We start from the raw sequence: 24301 nt of genomic DNA, 5'->3' as shown, positions 1-24301 counted from the left end.
TCAACTCAGGGCCGGGTCTAGACAGGCATGTTTGAGGGGGCAGCCACAAATCTTGAGGGGGCATTGTGCCTAACCCTAACCCTAACCCTATTTAGTTTGAGGGGGCACAACATTTATTTGAGGGGGCCAGGCCCCCTCTTGCCCCTGCCTAGACCCGGCCCTGCTTCAACTCCATTTTGATCAAATGAAAGTGCAGCAATTAAACAGCTATCCCCTGGTGTGATGGCCCAAATGAAAAAAAGTGATGATACACACTATGTATTTTTACTCAGGCTATATTCTGACAATATATCTGTGTGAAAAAAACATTTAAATGAGGCCACTATGTAAGGCAATTACGTATCAATGTTATTTTTGATTGATTAATTCACTGTGATCTGATGTGTTGATTGTGGCACAAAACAAATTGCTACCATTGCCAAATGTGGAGGATGGTGCATATTGTATGCCAGTGAATATGACATTTAAATGTTCAAATAACATTTATGTGTATCCGTTTTTTGGCCCATTACCTAAAATAACTGCACTGTACAATTTCATAAAGTGTCATCTGCTTTAGGGATGATTATGAATTGGGTTACACCCAGTAACACACTGAGACATTGAAGAAAAATAAAAAACACCCAGTTACATGGAGAAAAAAGACCATTAAAGTGGGTGATACATACATCGTTCTCTGCATTAACTGCTAATATCAGCCCTACTGTTTGCCCAGTGACTAATAGGACTGGTGGTTCTGTGGCTTGTTGACTCAGGGCTTAGCACATAGCCACACAGCTGTTTCTCAGAGGAAACTGTGGTCATAGTGGGAGTTCTCCATGTTAATCATGGATCACTACTTGCTTTCACTCCCACTCCAGACAAACCACACAGCCAGCGCTGACAGAAGTCCCTGTCAAAATCCTGTAGGTGACCTCAGCACCTGTATTGAAATATCATTTTACAATCATCACTAGTGTTCTTGGATGTCATGATGAGAGGAATTTAAGCTATCGGGTGTAACAGAAGCACCGAGCTTGAAATAAATATGATCATAAAGATTGTAAGGCAGCAGTGGAAATTCACTCAACAGGTTTCTCATAACTCAGCTGAGAGGCTAATAAATTAAGAGAAGCCCAAATCCCACAGTAGCTTTCCATCTCATAATACTCTTGATGCCTCTGGCTTTGATCAGATATGAGTGTTCATAAACCTAAAACATATATCTAAACATTCAGCCTGGGAAAGTGTTCCCACTGTACCACCTGGCAATGTGCTTTGCTGCTCCATGAGGACATGTACAGAGTCTTCCTCATGGAGCACAGCAGAGGATACCTACAGAAGAGCAGAGGGGTAAAGGACAGGGTTATTCCCACAGGTTGTGTATGTTGTTCCCAAATGAATGAGATTCTATCTCTGTTTCAAACCAGGCATATGACCATTTGTCCAGAGCTGTGATTTGTATCCCTGCGTGGGTGGAATGGGAATGAACTTGAACGGGGTCAACTGGGCTTCAGTTGGTGTATCGCAGGCGTGTTTGTCTTGGCATGCTGGTGCTACAAACTTGACCTTTGCCCTGAGCTCGGTATGTGGTGAGCATTTTCTCTTGCGATATGAATGGCATAGGGCTTTCCGGAACTTGGACATCCTCTAACATGGTTTTGTGATGCTGGATGGCTGCATTGTGCCACTACGGGTTTTACATCAGCATGGCAGAGTGCAGACTCAGCTAGGGAGGCCACCCTGTCCTCAGGTGAACTTTCTATATGCCGGGAAGTGCAACAAGATATTGACATTTTGTACATTTTGTTGTCATGGTAGGAGTTAATCATGTCTGTTTCTGCATATGTTGTAAAGTGTTTCTCGATTTTTGAACATGCAGAAGCTAAACATACAACAATATTGAATAAGCCAGACCAGGAAGAGTTGGTGTTTTTTTCTTTCTACAAACACAGAGCCAAACGAGTCCCATGAGTGTTTGGCTTCCTGCTAAGCCAGAGGGAACAAAAGACCATAGAGAACTCAGCAGTCAGCGTGGGACAGATATGTCTTTCTCTCCTTCTCCATCCCAACACTGTGGAAGCCCCATGCGGAACACGCTCTGTGCTGCAGAGCCAGCAGGCCCGGCGTCTGCAGCCAAATCTATTTCATCCAGCAGGCCTGTGCAGATGCAGCTGTCGGAGGGACAGATACTGTACAGCAGTTATAGGAAGAGGGGCGTCTATCCGAGAATGCAGTCCAGCCTCCAGCTCTGGAGCTGAGGCAGATGGAAGCAGCATCAATCAGGCTTGTCCCCCAGATATTGGGGAATGTTTTGAAAGCACAAATTAGCAGAGGGTCTGTGCATGGGACCAGTCAACCTGAGCTCCTGTGGGGCCAAGAAGTGTAGCAGACCTCCAAAGGCGGCAAACATATGCAACGAACATGCTCAAGCTCCCATTTCTTCTTTTGTGTCCAGCAATCATCTTTCTTCCCTCATATTCTCTGTGAATGTCTGCTAAAGTTTTTATTGCCGTGCAAACCGATGTTGCAGGTCTGTTCAAATATTCCCTCAATCACGCCTGTTGTTGGAAACCCTCATTGGTTTTCAGTCAAAGCAATCTGACATATGACACTCGGCTGTGTAGGCACAGTCTCAGTCAGCACTTTGTAATGGCTCTTCCTGCTGACCTGTCTTGTGGCATTTTAATCAAGTTAATGATCAGAGCAACTAAAATAAACCGGGGAGTATTGGATAGCCTCTCTGCTCCCCATGTTTCCAAGCATTTTGATTCTGGCCCCCGAACCACAGCAACCACACTGCCTCGCCTCCATACAGAGTCAGGCCTGTTTGGATTTCTTATAGCTTGAAACAAAATGCTGAGGGGAAAACAGACAGGTTGCCACCACCACTCCCCCCCTGGAGATGGGAAGGTAACTGCTTATTCCACACTTTTTGGCCTGTGATCGAGCAGACTGCAGTAGTCATATGTTTTGATCATGTAATGTCTGAAAACCTCAATGAGGTCAAATTCACGAGAAATCTATTTTCATGCCGACAGTGTTTGTGTGTGTGGAGGGGGGTGTGGGGGGGGGGGGGTGTACTAGCTATAAAATTAAGTGGAACTTCATCTCTTCATTTGTCCATGTTGCACTTTGGCTAATCCAAAAAACAGCCTTCACTAAGTAAGTTTCACTAGAAACTGTGCGCTCTCCAGTGTGCAATAGGCCCAGTTGCTGCACTAATATAAGCCCCTTCCCTAGGGGGAGAAGAAAAAGCTTTCTGAATCAACCCAGCCCCTCTGTAATTCATTTCACCCAGGCTCTGGCTGCTACTAACGGGATTCCTGGAAGGCCCGTCCAGACAGAGAAAACATGATTTAATCCAGCCTCTGTGGCTGGTGCGATAAGCCCTCAGACACACCCAGATTTTCACAAGGGGAAATATTCTGCCAGGACCCACAATTATCCAAGTCATAATGAGTAGAGATTTTATCAAAAAGAGATTAATTGCTCACCGATGTTTGGCCTTATGCATCCACGCATGAAGAACTTGTTTCAGGAGAAAGGAGCTTATTGGTAAAGCTCTGTACATGTTCTTGCAACTTGATGTTTGCAAGTAATTCCTTTTTTTATAGTATGGGACATATACGGGACTACTGGCACTACTGGCAACGCTAAATTAAATCATGCACCAGTCAGTAAAAATGTCATCATATTGTTTTTTTCTTCTTGTATTTCAACTATTCTGGTTTTCATTCATTTTCATTTTTCTAAGAGTGAAATCTGTGTTTGTTGCCAGGTCACATTTTTTACTTCATCCATTCATTGGTGCTCTAGTGGCGGTGATTGATGGCCAGCCAAACTTACAGTTTGTGCACATCTATAATAGAGTATGGGACACAGATTTTATTTTCCTTTGATATCTAACCAGAAATATTTAATCCAGGTTCTTAAAAGGAATAGTTCAACATTATGGGAAATATTCTTACAAGTGTTCTTGGTGAGTGTTAGATTAGAAGATGGATTTATGACTCTTATAGTACATCTGTGTAGTGAAGATGTGGTTTCACATTTGAAATAACATCTGTAATGCATTGATTCGACTTAGTTATCCCAACTTTGTTGACTAGGAGGCCTAATTATGGTCTATTTGGTTTCATGCAACTCAGGTTTGAAGATTTTTTTCTAGTTTCTCCTCTACTTTCACTGGTGTTATCCATAAACCACTTCATTTGTATAACCATGGGTTCCTTAAGACGTTTAGCTGCCTTTCAAGTAAAGCTTCAGAGTTAAAACAGGACAGAACAATGGGAAAGTTTTGTGATGAGGCCCTTTCTGACAGGTGATTGTTCGTCCACCAACTACCGTCTCCGGATACCTTCATGATTGTTGACCAGCGTCACCGACACTGAGCTACAGTGATGTGTGTGTATGTGACACATATCTAAATCACCAAAAAGTTGGATTGGTCGTAAAACTTGCTTCACTTGTTATCACTGTTTGTAGGACTTCCAAAGTAATAAAATACAAAACCCTTTGGCAAACTATCACAAGACCATCATTGGTAATGGTTGGACTGGATAAAGTGCAATTCAAAGTACATTGTGTGCATGTAACTTATGCTCTGCTGATATCATGTTCACGTAACTTGGAACTGATACACACATTTGCACATCTTGTTTTCCTGGCTCAGCATGAAAGGATGTTTGTGCTTCAGCTGTAAATTCTTTAGTGGTAAAAAGATCTGGGTTTAGCCATTTGTTCCTTACACTGACTCACTGTTTGAGCACGTTGAGCCTTTGGCATAGTAACACTATCAATTGAAGAATTGACAGAGATCTGTCATGCTATGAGTCAAAAGTATTTCCCCTATGATATTACCATTGGCTTTTTTCTGTAAACCCTCTCTGAATGGTCATCCCTCTATTCATTAAAGATAAAACACAACACTCCATTCACAGATACAAAATTGCAACACTGGTGTCTTCTTTAATTTATGATCAATTACGTGGTGTCAGACCGCTCAAAGTGGTGAATTAGTTGGGGCTAAATCTTCGGGGCCATGGCCTTAAATTCCCAGTTGACACCCACAGGAGATTAACATAGTGCAAAGCAGCTGGTATTCCACCACTAAAGCTTACTGATGTGCAGATTAAATATTTTTCATTTGTACAACAACATCAAATGGCTGTTAAAGTCGTGTTTGAGAATTTTTTGTCAAATCACTAGTAATTATTCAAAGTTAGTCCCTAGTGTGGTGCACAAATCTCTTTAAAATGACATATGATGTTTTCACACTTCACACACTGACAAATCAATTGTGATTCATGTGTTAATTAGTTAGATGGTACCGGTATGTCGATTTTGTTACTTTTCAATATGGCCATGGTAACTAGCCATTTATCCATGTGCTTACATTCCTTATGCTAAGCTAACCGGCTGCTAGCTTTATCTTTTTTATTTACTCTGTATAAAATATTGGTGATATAAATTTAATAGAAATATCTATCTCAGCAAGAAAGACCAATATGTTTATTTTTTAAGAAATTCTAATCAAATCAAACTACTCTTATAAAACAATAATCAGCATTGAAATTGCAAAGATGGTATGCAATTATCTTGCAAAACAAGCTGTGAGAAAAGCCAAGACTTAGCTGTAATTTAGGGAAAGACTTTAATGGTACAGAGGTTCATGTTAGGTTATTTTTATTCCCAATGAACACAAACTTAACCACCAGGCCATCGAATAACTTTGTTGCTACGGGGGAACACACAACAACAACATAATGAAAATGGGGTTGGATGTATGTATTGGTGCATGCTTAGCATCAGACCTCAAGATTTTATTGGAAGAAACACGCAGGGACCTCGGCGGTGAAGAACGAATGGATGAGGGTGTTCTGCAGAAAGCCTTAGGATTGAGATGTGTGACCACAGTGGGGGTTGACCACTGGTGGTAGACATGGTTTGGTAGACTGGCCAAGTAAGAAAGGATTAATTATTTCCCTGCCCGCAGAGACTTCTTTCACCTCCTAAAATATACCATGGTCATTGAGACTGACCAGAATCTGAATCAAACTTTTCCCATCTTTGCATGTGAGCCCTTAAAGTTACATCAGACTTCAGAAAACAAGCCCATCCTGTCTCATATTATGAAGACATTGACCTACATTTCTTTATTAGTAATACATTCTTATCAATAATCTAATATGAAAGCTGACTTTTTGCTAAATCAAATTCTGAAGCGAACAAGTCATACTTGGAACAGGAATCACAGTCAGCCTGTGATAGTATCTGTATAATCTGGAATGTTTTCCTTTTCGTACCTACATCTTAGAGATTCATACAACTATTGGGCTTTGAATAGCAAAACATGAGCAAGTTTGACTCTGTATGTCTTTGCTAATGTTCTTGAATAACACCTCCTGGGAGTAGTTTCAACAGTCTGCACTCTCCTTTCTCATGTACAAGCTTTCGTCTGTGAAATGCGGAGTTTAATCTGTTGTAGAGCCTCCTGCTAAAACAAATCATCTCTGTCCATTTCAAGGTGTTTCCCTGTTTAACAGCGTCTCACCAAATATATTTGGGCTGCGTGATTCACTTGTTTCATCACAAACCTGAATCCAAATCCAACGTTTGGTTTCATTAAAAGCTTTGAAAATAGAGCCAATATACTTAGTTGAATCCAAAAAACTGTTTGTACCCCAAAACACAGTGCTCTGTAAAGTGTTCAGTTCTCCTTTTCTAAATACAAAAGTGCATGTCCCAAGTAGACTTATAATTCTTGTCTTCCTTCGTTACTCACAGTGTTTGCAGTGGTTGAGCAGCACAAAGTTTTCATTGTTTCAGCTGAGTGTTTTAGATTTCTGCTGTTCCCTCCAGTTAGACTGATGATCCACATATTCTAGGTCATGTTAAGAAATGAAAAATAGTCTTTCACACGTTCTCTGAGTGAGATGAATGTGTATAAACTTTGATTTACACTTGGTCTGATGGCGATTATTTCATTTCCCATTCACCAAGTAGCTTTCAAATTGCCCTAATTATGTTCAGCTCTTATGTAATAGGGCATTTTGGCTGACGCTCTGTGTTGGAAGGAGGTAAATGGAAGAATTAAACATTTTGTTTGAATAAAAAGATGAATGACTTTTTTTTCCGCACCAGGATAGACTCTTGTGCCAACTTGCTGATGGTTTGCCACTCGTCACTCTGAATGCCATGTCCAGTCCAACACACAAGATCCGTCACGAGACAAAGTGATAAAGCTGGGAGCTACCGAGTTGTGTGGTGTGATCCAGACTGGGATGCTCACGCTGGACACCTGTGCCTGATGTCAGACTCTTGTTTTGACAAGTCTGTTCAAAGCAAAATTGCTCCATCCAACCACCAGACAAGCTTTTCATATCAGTCTCTTTTCTGCACTAGTTGCCATAAGCTGACAATCCAAGCCATTAGATGCGGTTTCGGAGTTTGGTATTCTCAAACAAGTTAAAATGAAAAATAGGCTTTGCCAAGGTGGACTTGTGCTGAGCTTGTAGGGCCTGTGAAAAACAATATATCATTACAATCCTCTTTGGCATTCCGAGCCCAGCTAAACTAGGTTATCTGTCTGAAATACATAAACTGACAAATATGCTTTATTTAAAATTGAAATTTTTTGAGGCAGAGGATAAGGAAGCACCTCAGAGACTTACACTGGAACTGGGAGTGAATGAGTCAGCTGTGGCCCATACGTTACTGTGTCTTGCTTCACAAAAACACTGTTGTGGTTTAGTCATGCTGAGTGGGCTACGCAAATGGTTTAAGATGTATACAGTTCCAGAGGATCTGGGTCACTGCATGTATGTGAGTTAGTGAGTCTGATGTTTAGTGGGAACTGGATCATCAGAATTTTCCTGTCTATCTAAGAGGCTTCTTTATCTCAATGGGTAACCTTCCGAAGCAACACACTCATTACCGGAATGATGGGATGTGATGTTTTCCAAATCTCCGCTATGGGGTTTCCTGGCACTTAAAAAAAAGCCACCTAACCAAATTTCCAAATGTAACACCCCCCACACAAACTTTTCAACATCAAAGTGTACCTAGTGTTTTGCTTGGCGGTGCAATTCATTGGGTTCTATTAACAACATGGTTTATGTACAGCATCAGCGGAAGCTGAGAGATCAGAGGGTTTGCAGCCTTTTTTGACTGTCCTCCAGTTCTCGGTCCTGGCCTGTGTTTTCACAGTGCTCCACAATGTGCTGTTTGCGCTCCAACACTGCCTCCTCTCCAACTCATCTGGGCCAAGAGGCTCGGCTGGAACTGCCATCCGTGCTGCCTGTCATCTCCTCAAGAGAGCAAATATTCACAAGTTAAAAATGCTGCGATTAGTTCAGATACGAAAGCTATGCAGCATCTCAGAGCCAAGTTATACTTTTGCGAAAGAATCGCCATCACTTTGATTTTGTAACTTCCAAGAATGTGATGAGCTTTTGAGGTTTAGCTCTAATTGCTTTCCGAACATTTGAAATGAAGAATAATGAGTGAAAGTGGACCACGCCAATGGCTTCATGTCTTAGTTGGAGGCCTCCTCTGCTATCAAATATGAACCGATGCTTTGATCAAGTATTTGGACTGAGATTTATCAGCTCATGAGAATTTTTTTTCTTTGAATGTAATTATTGAACACATGTTCTGAACTGGAAATAAGACGTGTCATGTATTAAACCCAGTCGAGCCTCACACTGCAACTGAATCTCCCTCATGTAATCAAAGTGTTTACTGTTAGGGTTTGTGGTGGTGTTCGGACCCCAAAGCAGACACGGAGGAGCAGGTAGTGAAAAAGGTAACAGTTTATTGACTGTGTAGGCAGGTACAGGCTGGAGCGGCAGGGTGCAGGCTGGATGGAGGATCCACGGAGAGGCGAGGATGACAGCAGAGCGAAGAGACACACGGAGGTTCTGCATGGAGCAAGCAAGAAGCAGGAATTTAGTCCACAAAACGGAACGAGACGTGAAGGTCAAGAGCAACAGCGAAACAACTACCATGATATATGGAATAATCTGGCGCCGGCCTGTTGAGCGGACCAGATCTTTATAGAGGGGATGATTGGGAATGAATGCAGGTGCGCCTCGTTCGCTGCAGGGAACCAGCCACGCCCCTAGCGCTCACAGCACCTGCCAAAGGAAACAGAGAAGGGGAGGAGGAGAGACGAAAACAACAAACAAACAACCACACAAATCCTCACAGTTTACACAACAAAACATAATTAGGTCTCTTATTTCAACATTTTTTTTTTTTTTGGCCAATAAGAATGATTTTTCAATGTTTTTATGAATATAATTATTTGCGTTATTTCCAAAAGCAAGATCTGCAGATTGATACCTATGTCAAGGCTATGAAGCTAAAGCCAGGCAGCAATTAGCTTAGCTTAGCATGATACATGTAGGATGTTTGTATACAGATTAGAGAGGACAAGTGTCAACTAGTGAGATTTAGAGGGGCTGAAAGCTGTAATTTTGAACTTTGCGCCAAAGACCTGAGGATAACAAAGTGTGATGATCATACTGCAACAATAAGGACTGCTCAACTTTTAAGTGTAGAAGCTTTTCAATTGGCAGTGCACAGCATCAGGAATATGGACTCTTATGAAAGACACATTTTTAATTACACTTACTGACTAGAGTGCAGCTCGGGCAGCAATTTTTCGTGTGAACTCGTGCAAGCCTGATGATTGCCAAAATTAGAGGCGAGTATTGCATACAAAATGAAGCAGATAGCCCAGCCAACCTGACCAAACCTGACCCGAACCAGACAGGCATTCCGTCTGCCTGACGAATGGGCAAGTGTAAAAAAATCCATTAGATACCTGACTCAACGGGCCAGAGTAAAATATCCTCACCCTAGTCTTTACCATATGCTAAATCACCACATGTCTTATCATCCCTGTCAGTGATTAAAATTGTATTGCTCTAATTCAATACCCAAAACATTTTTTTCCGTCTGTCTTTTCAAACCATGTTCCCTGTAGTCATGGCAGAGGTTTTCAAAATTGCTTTCAAGTCACCCAGAACAAGGCAGGGGAACGGTTCCTCCTTGGATCGCAGGGGCCTTGAAGTTCCCTAATTATGACATCAAATGTGCGGTGCGAGTTGCGCTTGCCCTCACCACCCCCCTGATCTGCAGGACGAGAGGGCAGCGCTGAGCTCATGCTTGGCGGTAGTCACTTTGCCATTGAAAGTGAGAGAGAGACAGAAATAGCAACATCTGGCCAAGCCAAGGAAGCAGGACGGGATGCTTGCAGGCCAGGTGTCCCCCGTCAGCATTGGAAAAAACCTGGTTATAATTTGGAGTGGACGTTGTAGCTGGGTCACCGCCTGTCTGTCCGTTCCACCTTGACACAAGCACCTCTCATTTCCCTGTGACACATTATCATTATCAAACATTTGTCACCCTTTTACCCCTTTCATTTAGTGTCCCATTTTCAGTGGCAGCAAGAATGCAGCTTGTACTCTGTGAGGAGAAGAGACATGCATAGGCCTGTGCTACATCTAGCAAAGCTGGGACAGGGTGTGTCTGTGTGTGTTTGTGCGTGTGTACATGTATGCATTTGTGGTAGTATTACGTGTTTATTGGCCTGATTACTTTTGTGTATCTTCAGGGGCTGATTCAGTATATAAAAACAGTGTGTGGCTAAAATCAACAGACAATAAATGTTAATGCATGGTTCATATCCTCATTTGGTTTTTGATTACAACCTCAATTACATCACAGGGCCACAGGTGTGCTTTGTGGATGTTCTTCTGATCTACCCGACATTGTTCGTCTTTGTCTTGCTCTGTTGACTGTCTGTCAGGGGAGATCAGTGGAATCCAGATGTTTTTCATGGGGCTGAATCCCAGCTCTCGCTGAGGTTTCCTAGACGCCCAAAGCCCATCTGCCTTTCTGTCTGATAGGCACGCACCACCCCCTAAGTCGCTCACATGAGCTAAGCTTCCAGGTTGTGCAGCACAGGCTCAGTAATTGACCCAAATCAAACGCTCACTGGTTAAAAAACGCGCCCTTTGCAGCTCTGGCCTTGCTTTGTTCTTCGACCCTAGTTTGAATACTTCCTCCAACCCAGGGCGACCCTCAGGATGTTGCTTCCTGGTTGGTCGCTGTCAGACAGAACAGGGATTTCATAATCTAGTCAAGCAGACACAATGGGTGATGGAGAGGTTTTGTAGTCGCGATCGAAAGATCTAATGTGTTAAATCACAGAGTTTTCTCCGAGGCAAACAGACCAGCCACACACAGACGTGCACACGTGTGTGCACACACTCACACTCACACACAAGGTGGAACCTTTGAGTCTGGCTCCCTATAGTTGCCTGATTTCTGTTAATCAGTGAAGAGAAATTGTCTCTTACGAAATGTCTTTAATGTTGAACCTAATCTCTCATTAATTAGTCAGGGTCAAGGCTCTCTGACTTACAGCAGATGTTGGTTGAAAAACCATGTGTACTTGAAGATTTATATCGTGTTATTAATTTAATTAAAACTCTAAATTTGTGTGTCTTATCTATTAAATCAATTAAGCAAAGCTATGACCTAAGAGTGCATGTTTGTCTCTCAGGGATATTCATTTCTGTTGCACACAATCACCGTGCTTAAATGGATTTCATGGTGATGACCATACGTAGCTGATGGGAGTGTATATATGTGCAGGACATCAGCCATTGTCTGAGGTCATATGTTTATGGTCCTGTGTTGATGTGATTGACAGGACCCAAGTGAGACGGGGACCCCCTGACACCTCCCCTCAGCAGACAGGGACCTCCCGCACTGTAAAACGATATCCATCATCCTCCGGGCCCATCACCTCCAACGCTATACCTAACGGTAATGGGCACGGCAGTGAGCCCAGAAACTGGCACGGACACAGACATGGGCAAAACAACGTGCACTCCTTTAACGCTCAAAAGGCCACTGGGGACAGTCAACTAAATGGACAGTTCAACAACGCGCTGCAACCAGCAGGTAAGGAGAGAAAAATAAACACTATCTACTCTCACTTTACAGTCATACTTAACATTTCCACTCTCAAAACAAACATAAGCCACTTTTCGCTCAATTCACAGAAGCTAACACATCCTGTGGTGTCAATGCTAAATGCATCTTGAGCCACAAAAAAGTTGGCTGCATCCCAGCAATTCCCGTCTCCATCTGTCCAATCATACCACCCCCTCTGTGGTCTTCATCACACTGAACAGATGGATGTTTCATTTTGAGGCTGCATGCAGTGTGTGTGTGTGTGTGTGCGTGTGTGTGTGTGCGTGTGTGTGTGTGTGTGTGTGTGTGTGTGTGTGCTGCATTTTTAGGACCTTTTCCAGCATATACCCTGTCAGGACTTAGAGGTCAAGGGTAGAGTTAGGGGTAAGATGTGAATTGTGGTTTGGTTAAGGTTAGCATTAGGTTTAAAGTGGTCATTGTTAAGGGGGTTAAGTAAGTCTGTCCACAATGAATGGAAGTCAATGCAAAGTATTGATTATGGATTTGGATAAAAGCGTCAGCTAAATGAAATGTAATAATTATGAATAACTGTGCAAACCTGCGTGTGTGTGTGTGTGTGTGTGTGTGTGTGTGTGTGTGTGTGTATGTGTCTGTGTGTATTAGAGAGAGATCAGGTATTACTCATGTTATGGGGACCTAAACTATTGACACAGTCACGTTGTGGGAACTTGTCCTCTTTATGGGGAAAAAAGGAAGTAAATCATTACATTTTAAAGCATGTTTTAAAGTTAGGTTACGGTTAGTGTAAGGGTTAGGGTTTGGCTAGTAGAAATTATAGTTATGGTTAGATCAGGTGTCCAGGAAATCAATGTAAATCAATGTGTGTAGTTGCTGGAGAAGACTGTGAGTAGTGTGTTTGTTCCTGCAGGCACTATGATATCTTTAGAAATCTGCACTGTCACCTCGCCGACATGACAGGCACTGAACACTGGCGCCTCAACCGACAACAAAAAAAAGAAAAGATCTCGTCTTTCTAATTTTTTATTCCCCTTTCACTACCTCATCTTCCTCTGATCCACTATCCAGCGTACACAGCTGCCTGCTGCTCATGCTTCCCTTGTTTTTAAGCCGTCTACCAGGGCAACGGCTGTTGAACAGCTTCCCACCATGACACAATGTTCACTTGCACTCACACTTTCTTTGTCTCCTCCTCACATACACATATCCAAAACACCTTCTCCCAAAGATAAAGTGCTTGGAGGCTCGCCCGATACCTAATAGTATTCACTCTGCCATTTGTTGGCCTGTGGCACGTCCACATCACTCATTCAGCTGCAGCGTGCCACTAGCCAGGCGTCAGCACACACCCTCGCACACTTAAAAACCCTTTGCCCAGGCGGGGATTGTGTCACAGTGAGGCTGAGGGAGGAAGGATGCAGCTCGTCTCCAGCCTGTTTCTGCTGCTGCTTCTTCTCAAGCAGGTGTGTGTGTGTCTTCCAGGGGCCAACCTCACCTCCAACCTGGACCGCATCAAAATCGTCTTCACGCCCATGCTGTGCCGCAGGGTGTGCAGCGGTGGGCGCTGCTACAACAGTTGTGAGAAGGGAGACATCACCACGGTGTACAGTGAGACCTCGCAGCAGCAGCAGCAGCAACAGCAGCAGCAGGCAAAGAACCAGGGCTTCAGACTTTGTGAGTGTCGACTCCAGGCCCGCTGATCTTTCCTGCCTGCTCCCTCTTCTCTGTTCCTTTCTCTCACTGTCTCTCTTGCTAACGTTTCAAATTCTCACAAACCTTCCTTGTGTCTCCATCCCCTTTTTTATGGGCTGATCTGTACAAAATGGGTTCCCAGTGGCATGTCGTACTGGTCTGAATACCAAGCTCATAGAAGGCAGAGTGGAGGAGATTAAAACTGAGAGCTATGCTGAAAACTTTCACTGTCAATAAGAAAGAGAGATATGGAAAGTAGGAGAGACGGCGGTAGGGCAGATTAAAAGCGGGCCGTGTAAAAAGGGGACTAATCTCCCCTCGCGCACACACACGTGGTGGTCCAACGCTCACAACACTTAGCCCCATCTCTTTGCGGTTTACGCCTCACGGCTGGCCCCGCTGTTAACCATTAAATGGGCTCCCTGGGCGAGAAGGAGTGTATGAAAGAGGAGAGGGAGAGGCAGAGGGGAGAGAAAGAGTAGCAGCATGAGCAGGATTTTATAGGGATTATATTAAACCTGCCATTTATCCAGGGGGCTTTGCTTCAAAATCATGCAGGAGTGTCCGTGGGAAGGGAGGGTGTGGCCAATGCCAAGGGGAGGGTCGTACCCCTGCATGTTTCGTAGTTTTCTCAGCAGCTATGAGGGTTCAACTAAGACACAGACTAACTACTTTTCGTGGATTAGAGGTGAAAGGTACACATACCACACACGCATGCATACAAGCCCCTCGAATATGCACCCATCCTTCACCTCAGTTTACAAGGCTCGTTGGGGAGGACCCCGCTGACTTATGAATATATAAACAGGTTGATATTGCAGATTTATGTGTCCATTAATGGGGTTTTGGAACGTGGTGTGGATATTCCAAACACTTCAGCATCCTGGCAGAGGCCGCCCACAAGATCACATTCCTGGCACCCCCTGCTTCTTCCCCCGGCAGCAATTTGTTTTTATGTCCCATTTTTTATCATCTACCAATCTCCCTTCATTATGTAAAGGCACGTGTTAAAGAGCGTGTTAAAAAAGAGATTGCTTTTCATTTAGGCGAGCATCCTGTTATTTCTCGGGTGTGCGTGTTAGTAGAAGAATGTCAAGTGGACAACAAACAGTTATCTCATGCTGTTGTTATGTTCTTTCGACGGTGCTGTAAAATCAGGCTGGGTACTTATAACAGGTTCCCTGGGTACAGCACTTATTAAAAGCCTGATATTAAATTGAGTTGAAGTGTGTTTATTGAGGGAGAAGGGAGTGTGTTTATTTGGTTGTTAGTGGTTGTTAATGAGACGGATAGGCAGACAGGGAGCGTGGCGTACAGAGCCGACAGTTGATTGTTTTCTAAGAATAGTTCCTGCCCCATGCGGGGTTGGGACTGGCCTGAGAAAGACCAGGGCTGCATCTGATAATTCTGCTAATCAGAAGAGGCCCTCCTGTATGTCTGGACACAACACTGGACCCTTTTAGTTAGTTTCTGTCTCTCCAATCCTTGTTTTCCACCCACTATCTGTTCTTCCTCTATTCTTATTCCTGTGTCTCGTCCTTCTCCGGTCACACTGTTGCTAATGCTGTGCGACAGGGAGCTAATTCCCTCCATGCCACTGAGACTGTCCAGTGTCTGTCTGTTCCCTGTTTGCACCCTGTTAGTGTGTTTCTGTCTCGCGATGAGTCAGAGAGGATGCAGCTGAATAGTTCACTTTCCATCACTTGTGTCCTCTTTCATTCCATTGGATTTGGGCAGTTCGTATCTCCAACTACCTTTTTAAACCTTCCTCATATTTCTGTTGTGTGCTTGTCCGAGGTAGAAAAAGTTCAAGTCTTCACTTTTACATCCTTTTTGAGCCAGAATGGTTCTTTTCTTATTTGTCACGGTTTCATAGTCTTTGATGTTTTGAGTTAGGAGAAGTCAGGTCAGAGTGAATCTGTAGATGGGAGCAGGCTCAGGTATGTAAGGTGCTGAGCTGGCACCCATCCCTTACGCCAAAAGATAAGGCCGGAGGAGAAGGCTGTGAAAGCAGCGCTGTCAAACACCATCTGGCCAGTGCCGACCTTCCCTCTTTTTCTCCCCATGGTAAATTGCAACCTATAAATCAAAGTGTGGACAGAGCACATTTTGGTATTCAATTTGCTTAGATCATTAAGACCAAGTTTCCCTGCTTTAAAATTTTGTACAGCATATTCGATAGTTTGGAAATTGTCATTTATTTTCCTACAGCAAGCCAAGCAAGTGTTTCCTACAGATATGCATGGACTTGTTATTTTCTTCAAATTGTAACAGGATGAATCCTCACTCATCACCCCACACAGGAGCATGTAATTACCTTGTGAGGCAAAACAAGCCAATGAAGGAGGTGCGGCACGAGAGACAGTGTTACAGCTCTGCCCTGAGGACAAATTGAAACGAGCCTGTCGATGCTAAAGCAGAGACCATCATGACCATTTCTGTTTGCAAACTATAACTGTTTGCAAACAAACCTCGCCCAGATGAGGCCTCTGCACATGCCCTTCCTGTTAGGACTACTCCTTCTGTTTCTTATTACTGCATCCTCGTGTATGAGGTTGCATAAATAGGTCTAATTAAATGTGGCGTGCTGTTTTCTCTGACGAATTTCGAGCTTGTAATAACCTCTTTATCTTATTCTCTTGTCCACCGATTCCTCTCATTCTCCCATTCTATGCAGTCTTCTGTCAGATCCCCTGTCATAATGGAGGCCGATGCATCGGCAGGGACCAGTGCTGGTGTCCTTCAAACTCAACAGGGAAGTTCTGTCACCTGCCATTGCCGGCTCCTGCCAGAACAAAGCCTCACAAAGATGGCAGCCACCAGGGACCGAAGTCTCCTTCCCACTCCATGTACACGCTGCCTCTGTCCAATCAGCAAGGTAATCAATTAACGCTGCGACCAATCAAGCTCACCAAGCTGATAGTTTGCATGTCAACTTCAGCTGCATCACCCTCCACTGTCTCCAAATGATTCGGCTTTAGTGGATTAAGTAGACCCTGACAGGGTTAAGTGGATGGTGCAACACACACCGTCAGAACTGTCAGAGCTGTCTGAATTCTCAACACAACTTGATATTAGTCAGTTGAACTCAACACAAAAGATTTACTACGTGATTTTGCCATAAAATGTCCCTCTTTTAAATGTTAGATTGTTCAGACCTTTACTTTTTGCAAATTGTAAAAAAAAATTAAATAACCAATTGCAAATTTGATTAACAAATCTGTTTACAAACTATCACTCTGCCTTTGTGGGCCAGGTGTCGAGGTAAAACTCTATTTTGAGCAGAGCGGGTAATAGATGAGTCAGTGGAAGTCCTCATATTGTTCGCACAGTGCTGCTTTCATCAAATATGAGTGAAAATAAGAAACAGATTAAGGAACCATCATGAAGTTATAAGAAGGAATATAAAAAAGAACGATTTGCTCACTTTCCTTCTCTTCTGGTATTCTTTATTTCCTCCTTATATCTCTCAGAGTCTCACTCTGTCGAACAGTAAGTAGAAGCAGAAGCTCCGTCTTAAATTATTTAAATTCCATTCCGAGATCTCTCCTTCAGTTCAAATAAAATTACTTGAATAATAAGAATTTGACGACATGAGCCTTATGTCTGCATTGTCACGTCGCCAAAAAGAAAATTAGCCGTCTCCTCTGCCTGCTCTAATACACGCACAGGCAGTTTCATGTTCAGGACTCTTGATAAGGTTTATTTCTTCTCCTTGGACTCACCCTGACGTTTGTCTGTGAGTGTATGATTCATGACAGTGGGTCAGGATTCTGGGAAAAAACCCTGGCACTCCCTGAAGATGGATGTTTCCCCTCCGTCAGAAGGACAAAAGAACTCATTCTCTTCACTGCAAGAACCTCTCAGCTCCTCAAAAAAATCTGTTTTTGGTCTTTAAGATGATTTGATTTAAACCAGAGGATCCAAAACTCTGTGTGTTGTTGTTGTTTTGTAGTATTTTATGGGCTATTCACTGCCGGGAATCTCCCCCCATGTAGCTCTCATAACTTGGTGATGAAGCAATCGAGTGCGTGCTAAATAAGTTTGTGCAGCATGTCAGCTGATAACTTGCAAACATGTGTATACAGCTTTTATCCCAAACATTTCAAGGTGGAAACTATAAACTATCCACTATATTGTGTAAACTGTGTGTCCCTCCTTGTCCAGTGTCTCTCCACCCATCCCTGGTGAACGTCCATATACAGCACCCTCCAGAGGCCGAGGTCCAAGTCCACCAAGTCGCTCGGGTACAGATGGGGCATAGGCCGCCGACCACAGAGGGTGCTCACTCTGTCCAGCAACGCTCCCAGCCTGGGAATGGACACGAAATCACCAATGAGCACAGCAGCAGGCACACACACACCAATGGGAACGGAAATGGACATGACCACGCCAGACCACACAACCGTCAGAACGGCAATGTGGGAAGATGCTTTCAGGAAACAGTCGACGGACAGGTATCGTGTTAAGTCATTAAAGCCCACTATGCACCCTGTCATCACTGGCTGTGCTTCACCACCTGGTATGTTCGTTGAACACAGGGGGAGAAAGTGTTGTTTAGCCACAGCTATCATTATGTTTCTGTCTCAAACAGGAAGTGGGCCTGTGGAAGTGATTTATGTAGTGTCCAGGATTTATGAGCTTTGACCACACTGGTCATCTCATGTTCCACCAGTTTGCTAACAGAGGCATGTTATGAGTTAGGACGCGTCCAGAGGACAAAGGTTAAAAAATGAAACCCAGCCCATGTGTTCCTTCTCTTTGTGGCTCAAACAGAGAGACATTCATGGTCTGTATGGGAACATGTATGCCATGTAGGCTACTGCAGATATATTATATGAGATAATGTATAGTTTGTCATAGCATACATGAAGGGGTACAAGATAAAAGATACATTTATTTATCCCAAACACTGGGGCACAGCACATCTGGCTCACTAACAAACTACCTGCAAGCACCTTCCCCCGTGTCTCACTGAGCCGAGAGGGCAAACACAGATGAACCTAAGACGGTAGCCAGAAGATAGCGTGGAAGTCACGGAAAAAATCGACTTGTAGCTGTTGACAGGCAGTGCAAGGTCATACTTTTTTGGGGTTGTAGCTTTGACGAAAGGGTCGATGGGAGGGGTTAAGATGTAGTGGTTGCTAATTTTCAAAGTTTATCCTGCTCTTGCTAGCTTTACAGGATTACCAACCCTAGCTTTGATACGGCATCTGTATGCTTGGCCTTGATAAGGAATTATGATTGACTGTAAAGCTGCTAAAACAACAAAAAAATCCGCAGAGATGTTTTTGCCAGGATTTCTCCTTGAACAAGTTCATTTTTCCTTAACTGAAATTATACCTTGCGGTTGTACAGTTTTTTTTAACCCCAATAGCAAAAGATACAAAATCATTATTCGTTTTTTTTATAAGAATGTCCTCTTGGTTGCTTCTTTAATTTCAGATTTTTCTGTTTTGCCAAAAATCCAGTAAGTAAAGCCTGATAGGAATCTCTCGTCATAATTAGCCAAAAGCCTTAATGATGCATGCCAGGAGCTTCATAGTTCTGCCTGAGGCTAAGTGTTTATGTCCTCCTCCATGTAACCAGTCTCAGATGTGTGTGGTTCAGTCTGTCCTCGCAAATAGGTTTACACGCACACTGAGCCACAAACACACTTACAAAATTAAATTCCTACGTATACAGACACACACACACAATTGCGCACAACCAAGCATGCACAAACATGCAACATTCTTTCTCAAAACTTGTTTTTTAGATTTAACACAGATGTCCATTGTTGTTGTAGTGTGGCAAGCCGCTGCCAGGCCTAACCAAACAGGATGATTGCTGTGGAAGTGTCGGTGCCTCTTGGGGTCTCAACAAGTGCCAGAAGTGTCCAACCAAACCAGGTAAGCCCAACTGACTAAAGCCATCAGATCTGAACAATTGTTTATTCCTACTTTATCCAATAAATCCACTCTTTTTGGTTATTCGGTTATAATTTTCTTCTGTTGTGCACTCGGTCTGTTGATCTCTCTGTGTCTTTATATCGTTCAAAACAGCCAGACGGGCTGGGCTCTGCTTTCATTGTGGTGTACAATATGGTGTTTTGTCAGTGATGCTTGTTTTATTCCCAAACAGCAGATCTACATTTGTTGGGTGTTTTAAGCATTCATCACAGGCGGAAACGATACAGGCGCCTGCTGCTGCTGATTAGCACACAGGAGCCATCATTAGAGCCCTGATCTACTTTCAGGAGCCTGCATGACCTACCCGCGAAACCAGTAGTAAAAATTAAGCAGTTTGCGCTTCTATAAAACCAAAACCAAAGAGTGAATGAAAACACATTTAGCATGAAGATGACAGTCTGGCACGAGTGCCACCCACCCTCTGGGCAGAATGAGCCAGCCTAGCCTTAAAAGAGTGAGGAAATGAGCAGCCCAACCAAAGCTGCGGTAGGTTTGAGAAACAGCAGCAGGGCGGTTATACGCTGGCTGGCAGGGTGGTAGCTGACACCCTTTGCTGTGGATAGAGTCTAGCTCAGCCTGACAGCTCTTGAAGGGCATGGTTATGTTCTCATAGTCCTCAGGGGAGGCACACAGGGACACTTTACTTTAAGTTGTTTCCCAGCACTCACATTCATATTGCGACCATTGCCCGCAGATGTCACACTCGCTGTCAGAGTGCGTGTGCCTCGTTTAAGTTCTGACTGGACCTTAATTAGAAGCAGACATTATCCCTCTGTGTCTCCCTCATCTATCACAGATACCGATCCAGCCTTTTCTCTCCCAGTCTCTATCTCCCTCAGCATGCCTGATTACCGCTCTTCCTAAGTCCCCGGCACGATGTCTTTTGGCTCCCAGATGTTTTCCTCTGCTCCCTTCTTTGAAGGAGAAACAGAGCGAATACCCCGCTCACTCATTTTTATGGTTGTTTTGGGGGTGGGGGCTGCATACTCTAGGCCTGGGTCCTAGGTCACACGCAGATAGGGAAGAAAGGATCGAGAAGGAAAGAGAGGAAAAATGTAGTCAAAATGAAGTCATATACTATGACCCAGAAGTCTTGGACAGACTTTTATAAGATAAATGCTTTGAATTCCTCCAAAGTGTTATTGTTCTCAGTTTAGACTCTTGGCCAGATCTTTCAGTGGCTTTTCTCCCTGACTGGTCTACATGTGTGCTTCTCATGTGTTTCACAGGAATTATGCGCAACCTGGAGACAGCAGCCTCTGACAAATCAAAGCGGTTCTTTTCATTTTATTTCACAGTGAATGGGATAGCCATCAGCTCGCAGTGTCAAGAAAAGTCATATAGCTTTAGGAGTCTCCTGTGTCTCCTGTTGAGTGCGTGATAATGATGTCATGAAAGCCCTCTTTGTTTTTGGGGGTGTAACGCTACCTTTGGTCACTTTAGAGCCGGTTAGGAATTGCACTGTTGACTGAGAGCAAACATGACTACATTTTTTTTAATTACATTTAGAGAGGATGCCAATAAAACCATAGTTTAATGTTGTTCTGTTGCAGACAGGATTCTTAGTAAGTCATTGCTTCCTGGAATTACGTCAAATATCTACATCCATTTTCTTATTCTAGGGCCATTTAGCCTCCCCGTTAATGTCAGTACATTTTCATCCTTCAATCTATTTATGCAAACTCGCAATATATTGCCGTTGTTGTAGTCTGTCTGGGTTTTTATGTAAAATCTGTGAATATGTATGTAGTTCTGGACGGTTGACGATGTTATATAACAGGATGTAATTTATTATTTTAAAGGGACAAGGACTTAATGTTGCTGTTATGTCAATAAGAAAGTATAGTATGTGTGTTTAGTGTGTGCATATGTGTTTGTATTTGAAAAAGAGGTCTGATGTTATGAGGGCTCGAATACCAGTGAGTCCCATTTCAGTGGGAGCTGAAGCCTTAAGGAGCCAGTGCTTTTAAATACTACATGCTGAGGATTCTTGGCTCGTAATAAGATCCAGATCAACCAGAACAGGCTGCAACGCAGACCCTCTGGTTCTTATGATGAGGAGAAAAAAATGTGCCCTGTGCATTGTTCGAATATCTAAGTAGTTTGATGTAAGATTCTGGTGGAGACTGATGTAGAGCTCGTCAGAACTGTCTTCATGTGTCAAGGCTAACCAGTAATATAGGAGGTGTGTGTGTGTGTGCGTGTGAGTGTGTGTGCATGTGTATGTGTGTGTGTTTGTGTGCGTGTGTGTGCGTGTGTGTGTGTGTGATATTATTTATATTTTGGGCCCGAGGTGTGTCTCATGCATGCTCCTATAGTGAGTCGGGGTCTCGTCTATTATCTCCACTTTCCACACATGGTTCAGAGCAAATTAGACAGTGAAAATTATTTTTCACCACAGTTTCAATGTGGTTTCAATCTCTCGAATACATCACGAACATTCATTTTTGCATCACTTCCTGTCACTGTTTCAAAGTAAAAGCTCTCTGTCTCTAGTGTTTCTGTCTAAATCCATTCATTAGTTTTTTCTTGGTTCAGCTTAACACTGAAGAGTCCAGGCATTTAGTTGAGTAAATAGGCCTATGAGGAAAATAGCGTAGTCATACCAGAAACCTCACGTGGCAGCTTTGCAGCAGAACCGCAGCAGGCATGTTCCCAGTGACACAACTCTGTGTGTGTGGGTGGGTGTGTGCATGTGTGTGTGTGAGTTTGTGTAAATTTATTTGCACATGTAACAAACAAACAAACAGAAGAAACTGAATCCACTGCATAACGAGATCAATTTACCCTTTTTTTAGCAATCTGAGAATGACTCAGTGCGATGTTCACGCAACCTTCTGAAGTCCGTTCGCTGTGTCTTGAGTATGACCAATACTGTAGTGTTGGCATGACTCCCTCGTTCATTGTGTGTTTAACCGCGAAAGGGATTCCACAAACCATTAGTCTCCCCATCTGTCACTGTTGGGCAGCTTCCCTCTCTGTGACTCTCCCCGTCTGCGATGCTGGGAGGCTTCCCAGGGAGCCAGATCAGACGTCCCAAGAGTCCAAAAGAACCACCACACCCACAGGAGCCTTGGCTTCATCTGACTCCTCCTCCCTGGGTCATCAAGGTTATCGTGATGTCAGGGCCCTTGTGCTATCTTTACCCAAAACTCTATGTGAGTTGTCTACTTGTTCGGATATGCCAACCCCCTCTCTGTTTCTCTCAGTAATGGAGACAGATCTCCTCATGAGGTTTAGATCAATAAAGGCAGATGAGGCAAAGCAGGAGGAGATCCACGACGTGCAGATCTGCCCACATGAACTCATCTCTCCCAAATATCCTATCTATTCCCCCAGACAATTACTATGACATCCATCGAGGGGCCAAAGCCTGCAATTATTGTTTTTTATTAGCGCTGATCAAACATGATCACTTGTGAATGACCAACAAAAACCAGAGATGCAGTGACTTTGCTCTAGAAAAAGGCTGCGAAAGAACAGATGCATTGGAACGGCTCCACGGCAGCTTCTCATGGTGATTAGACAAAGACGTCACATGTCTTTGACAGCATTTGATGCATTGATGTTGACTTTGCTTTATCCCTTCACAACTAGAATGATGGAATCTATTAGCTGGGCAGCAGTATGGCTAATCAGGGCTGAAGCCGACCTAACCACTATGAGAATTAATTCCTATTTGGAGGCAGATGGATATGAATTTTTTGTACATTTGTTAATTGGACAGAGCTAAGTTGACATTTTTATTTTGAATGTACCGTGGACTGCCTTCTTCTGGAACCAGCCCAGTTGGTTAATACTCCACAGTGACTTGGAGATTATGGAGGAATGTGGATCTGTTTTAAATGTGTGTTTGATGCTTGTTACATTGCCATCAGCATCTTGGAGAGGGGCGTGAGGCAAAATTATCAAACTACAAACAGAGATGTAAGATTCATACTTTCGTGAATGGAAGCAATAAAAACAATTTTGTGAGTGAAGATTTAATGTTGCAGCAACATAATATAATCTCTTCATCAAAGCTTTGCTTTGCAGTGTTGCATATGTGCTTGTGACACGATCTTGTCGAAGCAATACGATACAGAAGTACAGCTCCAACTGTTAATGATTGCGTAAATATCCCGTAGCTTGTAGACTGGTTTTGTGTCCATGTCTGTATCAGGAGGAGACTGTTGATATTAGTCCCATGTGTACTTTCTGATTAGTCTTTACTTCATGAGCAGAGACACATTATTTACTGGGCACGCAATATGGACCGTGCCAGAATGGCAAATGTTGCGTGTGCCAAAGCGTTTGCTCTAATCAAGCATTGGCTCAAAAGCCAAGACGAGATGGCATTGCCATGTTAAAGACTCTCCAGACCAAAAACCCTCCATGGTGATTCAAGAGCTCTGTCTGCTCCTGGTTTTCTCTGTGAGGCACCAGTTTGTCCCGTGGCGGCATGTCAAGAAGTAAATTGCTGGAAATGGTCCGGAGGTGAGACTTGGCTTTTGTATTACTTGTATTTGTAGAGAGTGGACCCCAATGGAATGGAAAAGAAAGACAATCTCCGTTTCCCGTCCTGTGGATGCCATCCATCCATCCATCCCTCCTCTCTCCTTTCTCCCACATGTTCTCAGGTTTTCCAGCCAGTTAAGGAGAGAAGTCCAACACTGAGGTTGCCTCTCAGACAGGTCCCAGGGGAAGCTGGTGAAGGGCTCTGAGCC

General features: G+C 43.5%; 1 protein-coding gene across 1 annotated transcript in view; it reads left to right on the top strand.

Moving 5' to 3' along the window:
• The first annotated feature begins 2066 nt into the window (after positions 1 to 2066).
• The window catches only part of LOC128451119 (latent-transforming growth factor beta-binding protein 4), a 63073-nt gene continuing 40838 nt past the window's right edge, over positions 2067 to 24301 (top strand). Inside the window, exons 1-6 of the mRNA XM_053434892.1 lie at positions 2067 to 2173; positions 11708 to 11961; positions 13435 to 13626; positions 16322 to 16522; positions 17812 to 18101; positions 19433 to 19535. Of these exons, the coding sequence (XP_053290867.1) occupies positions 2067 to 2173; positions 11708 to 11961; positions 13435 to 13626; positions 16322 to 16522; positions 17812 to 18101; positions 19433 to 19535 (1147 nt within the window). The remainder of the gene's footprint in view (positions 2174 to 11707; positions 11962 to 13434; positions 13627 to 16321; positions 16523 to 17811; positions 18102 to 19432; positions 19536 to 24301) is intronic.

This window comes from Pleuronectes platessa, chromosome 11 (assembly GCF_947347685.1).
Source record: "Pleuronectes platessa chromosome 11, fPlePla1.1, whole genome shotgun sequence".
Lineage (NCBI taxonomy): Eukaryota > Metazoa > Chordata > Actinopteri > Pleuronectiformes > Pleuronectidae > Pleuronectes > Pleuronectes platessa.
The sequence above is the reverse complement of the archived record's forward strand: the minus strand, read 5'-3'. Positions and strand labels throughout refer to the sequence as shown.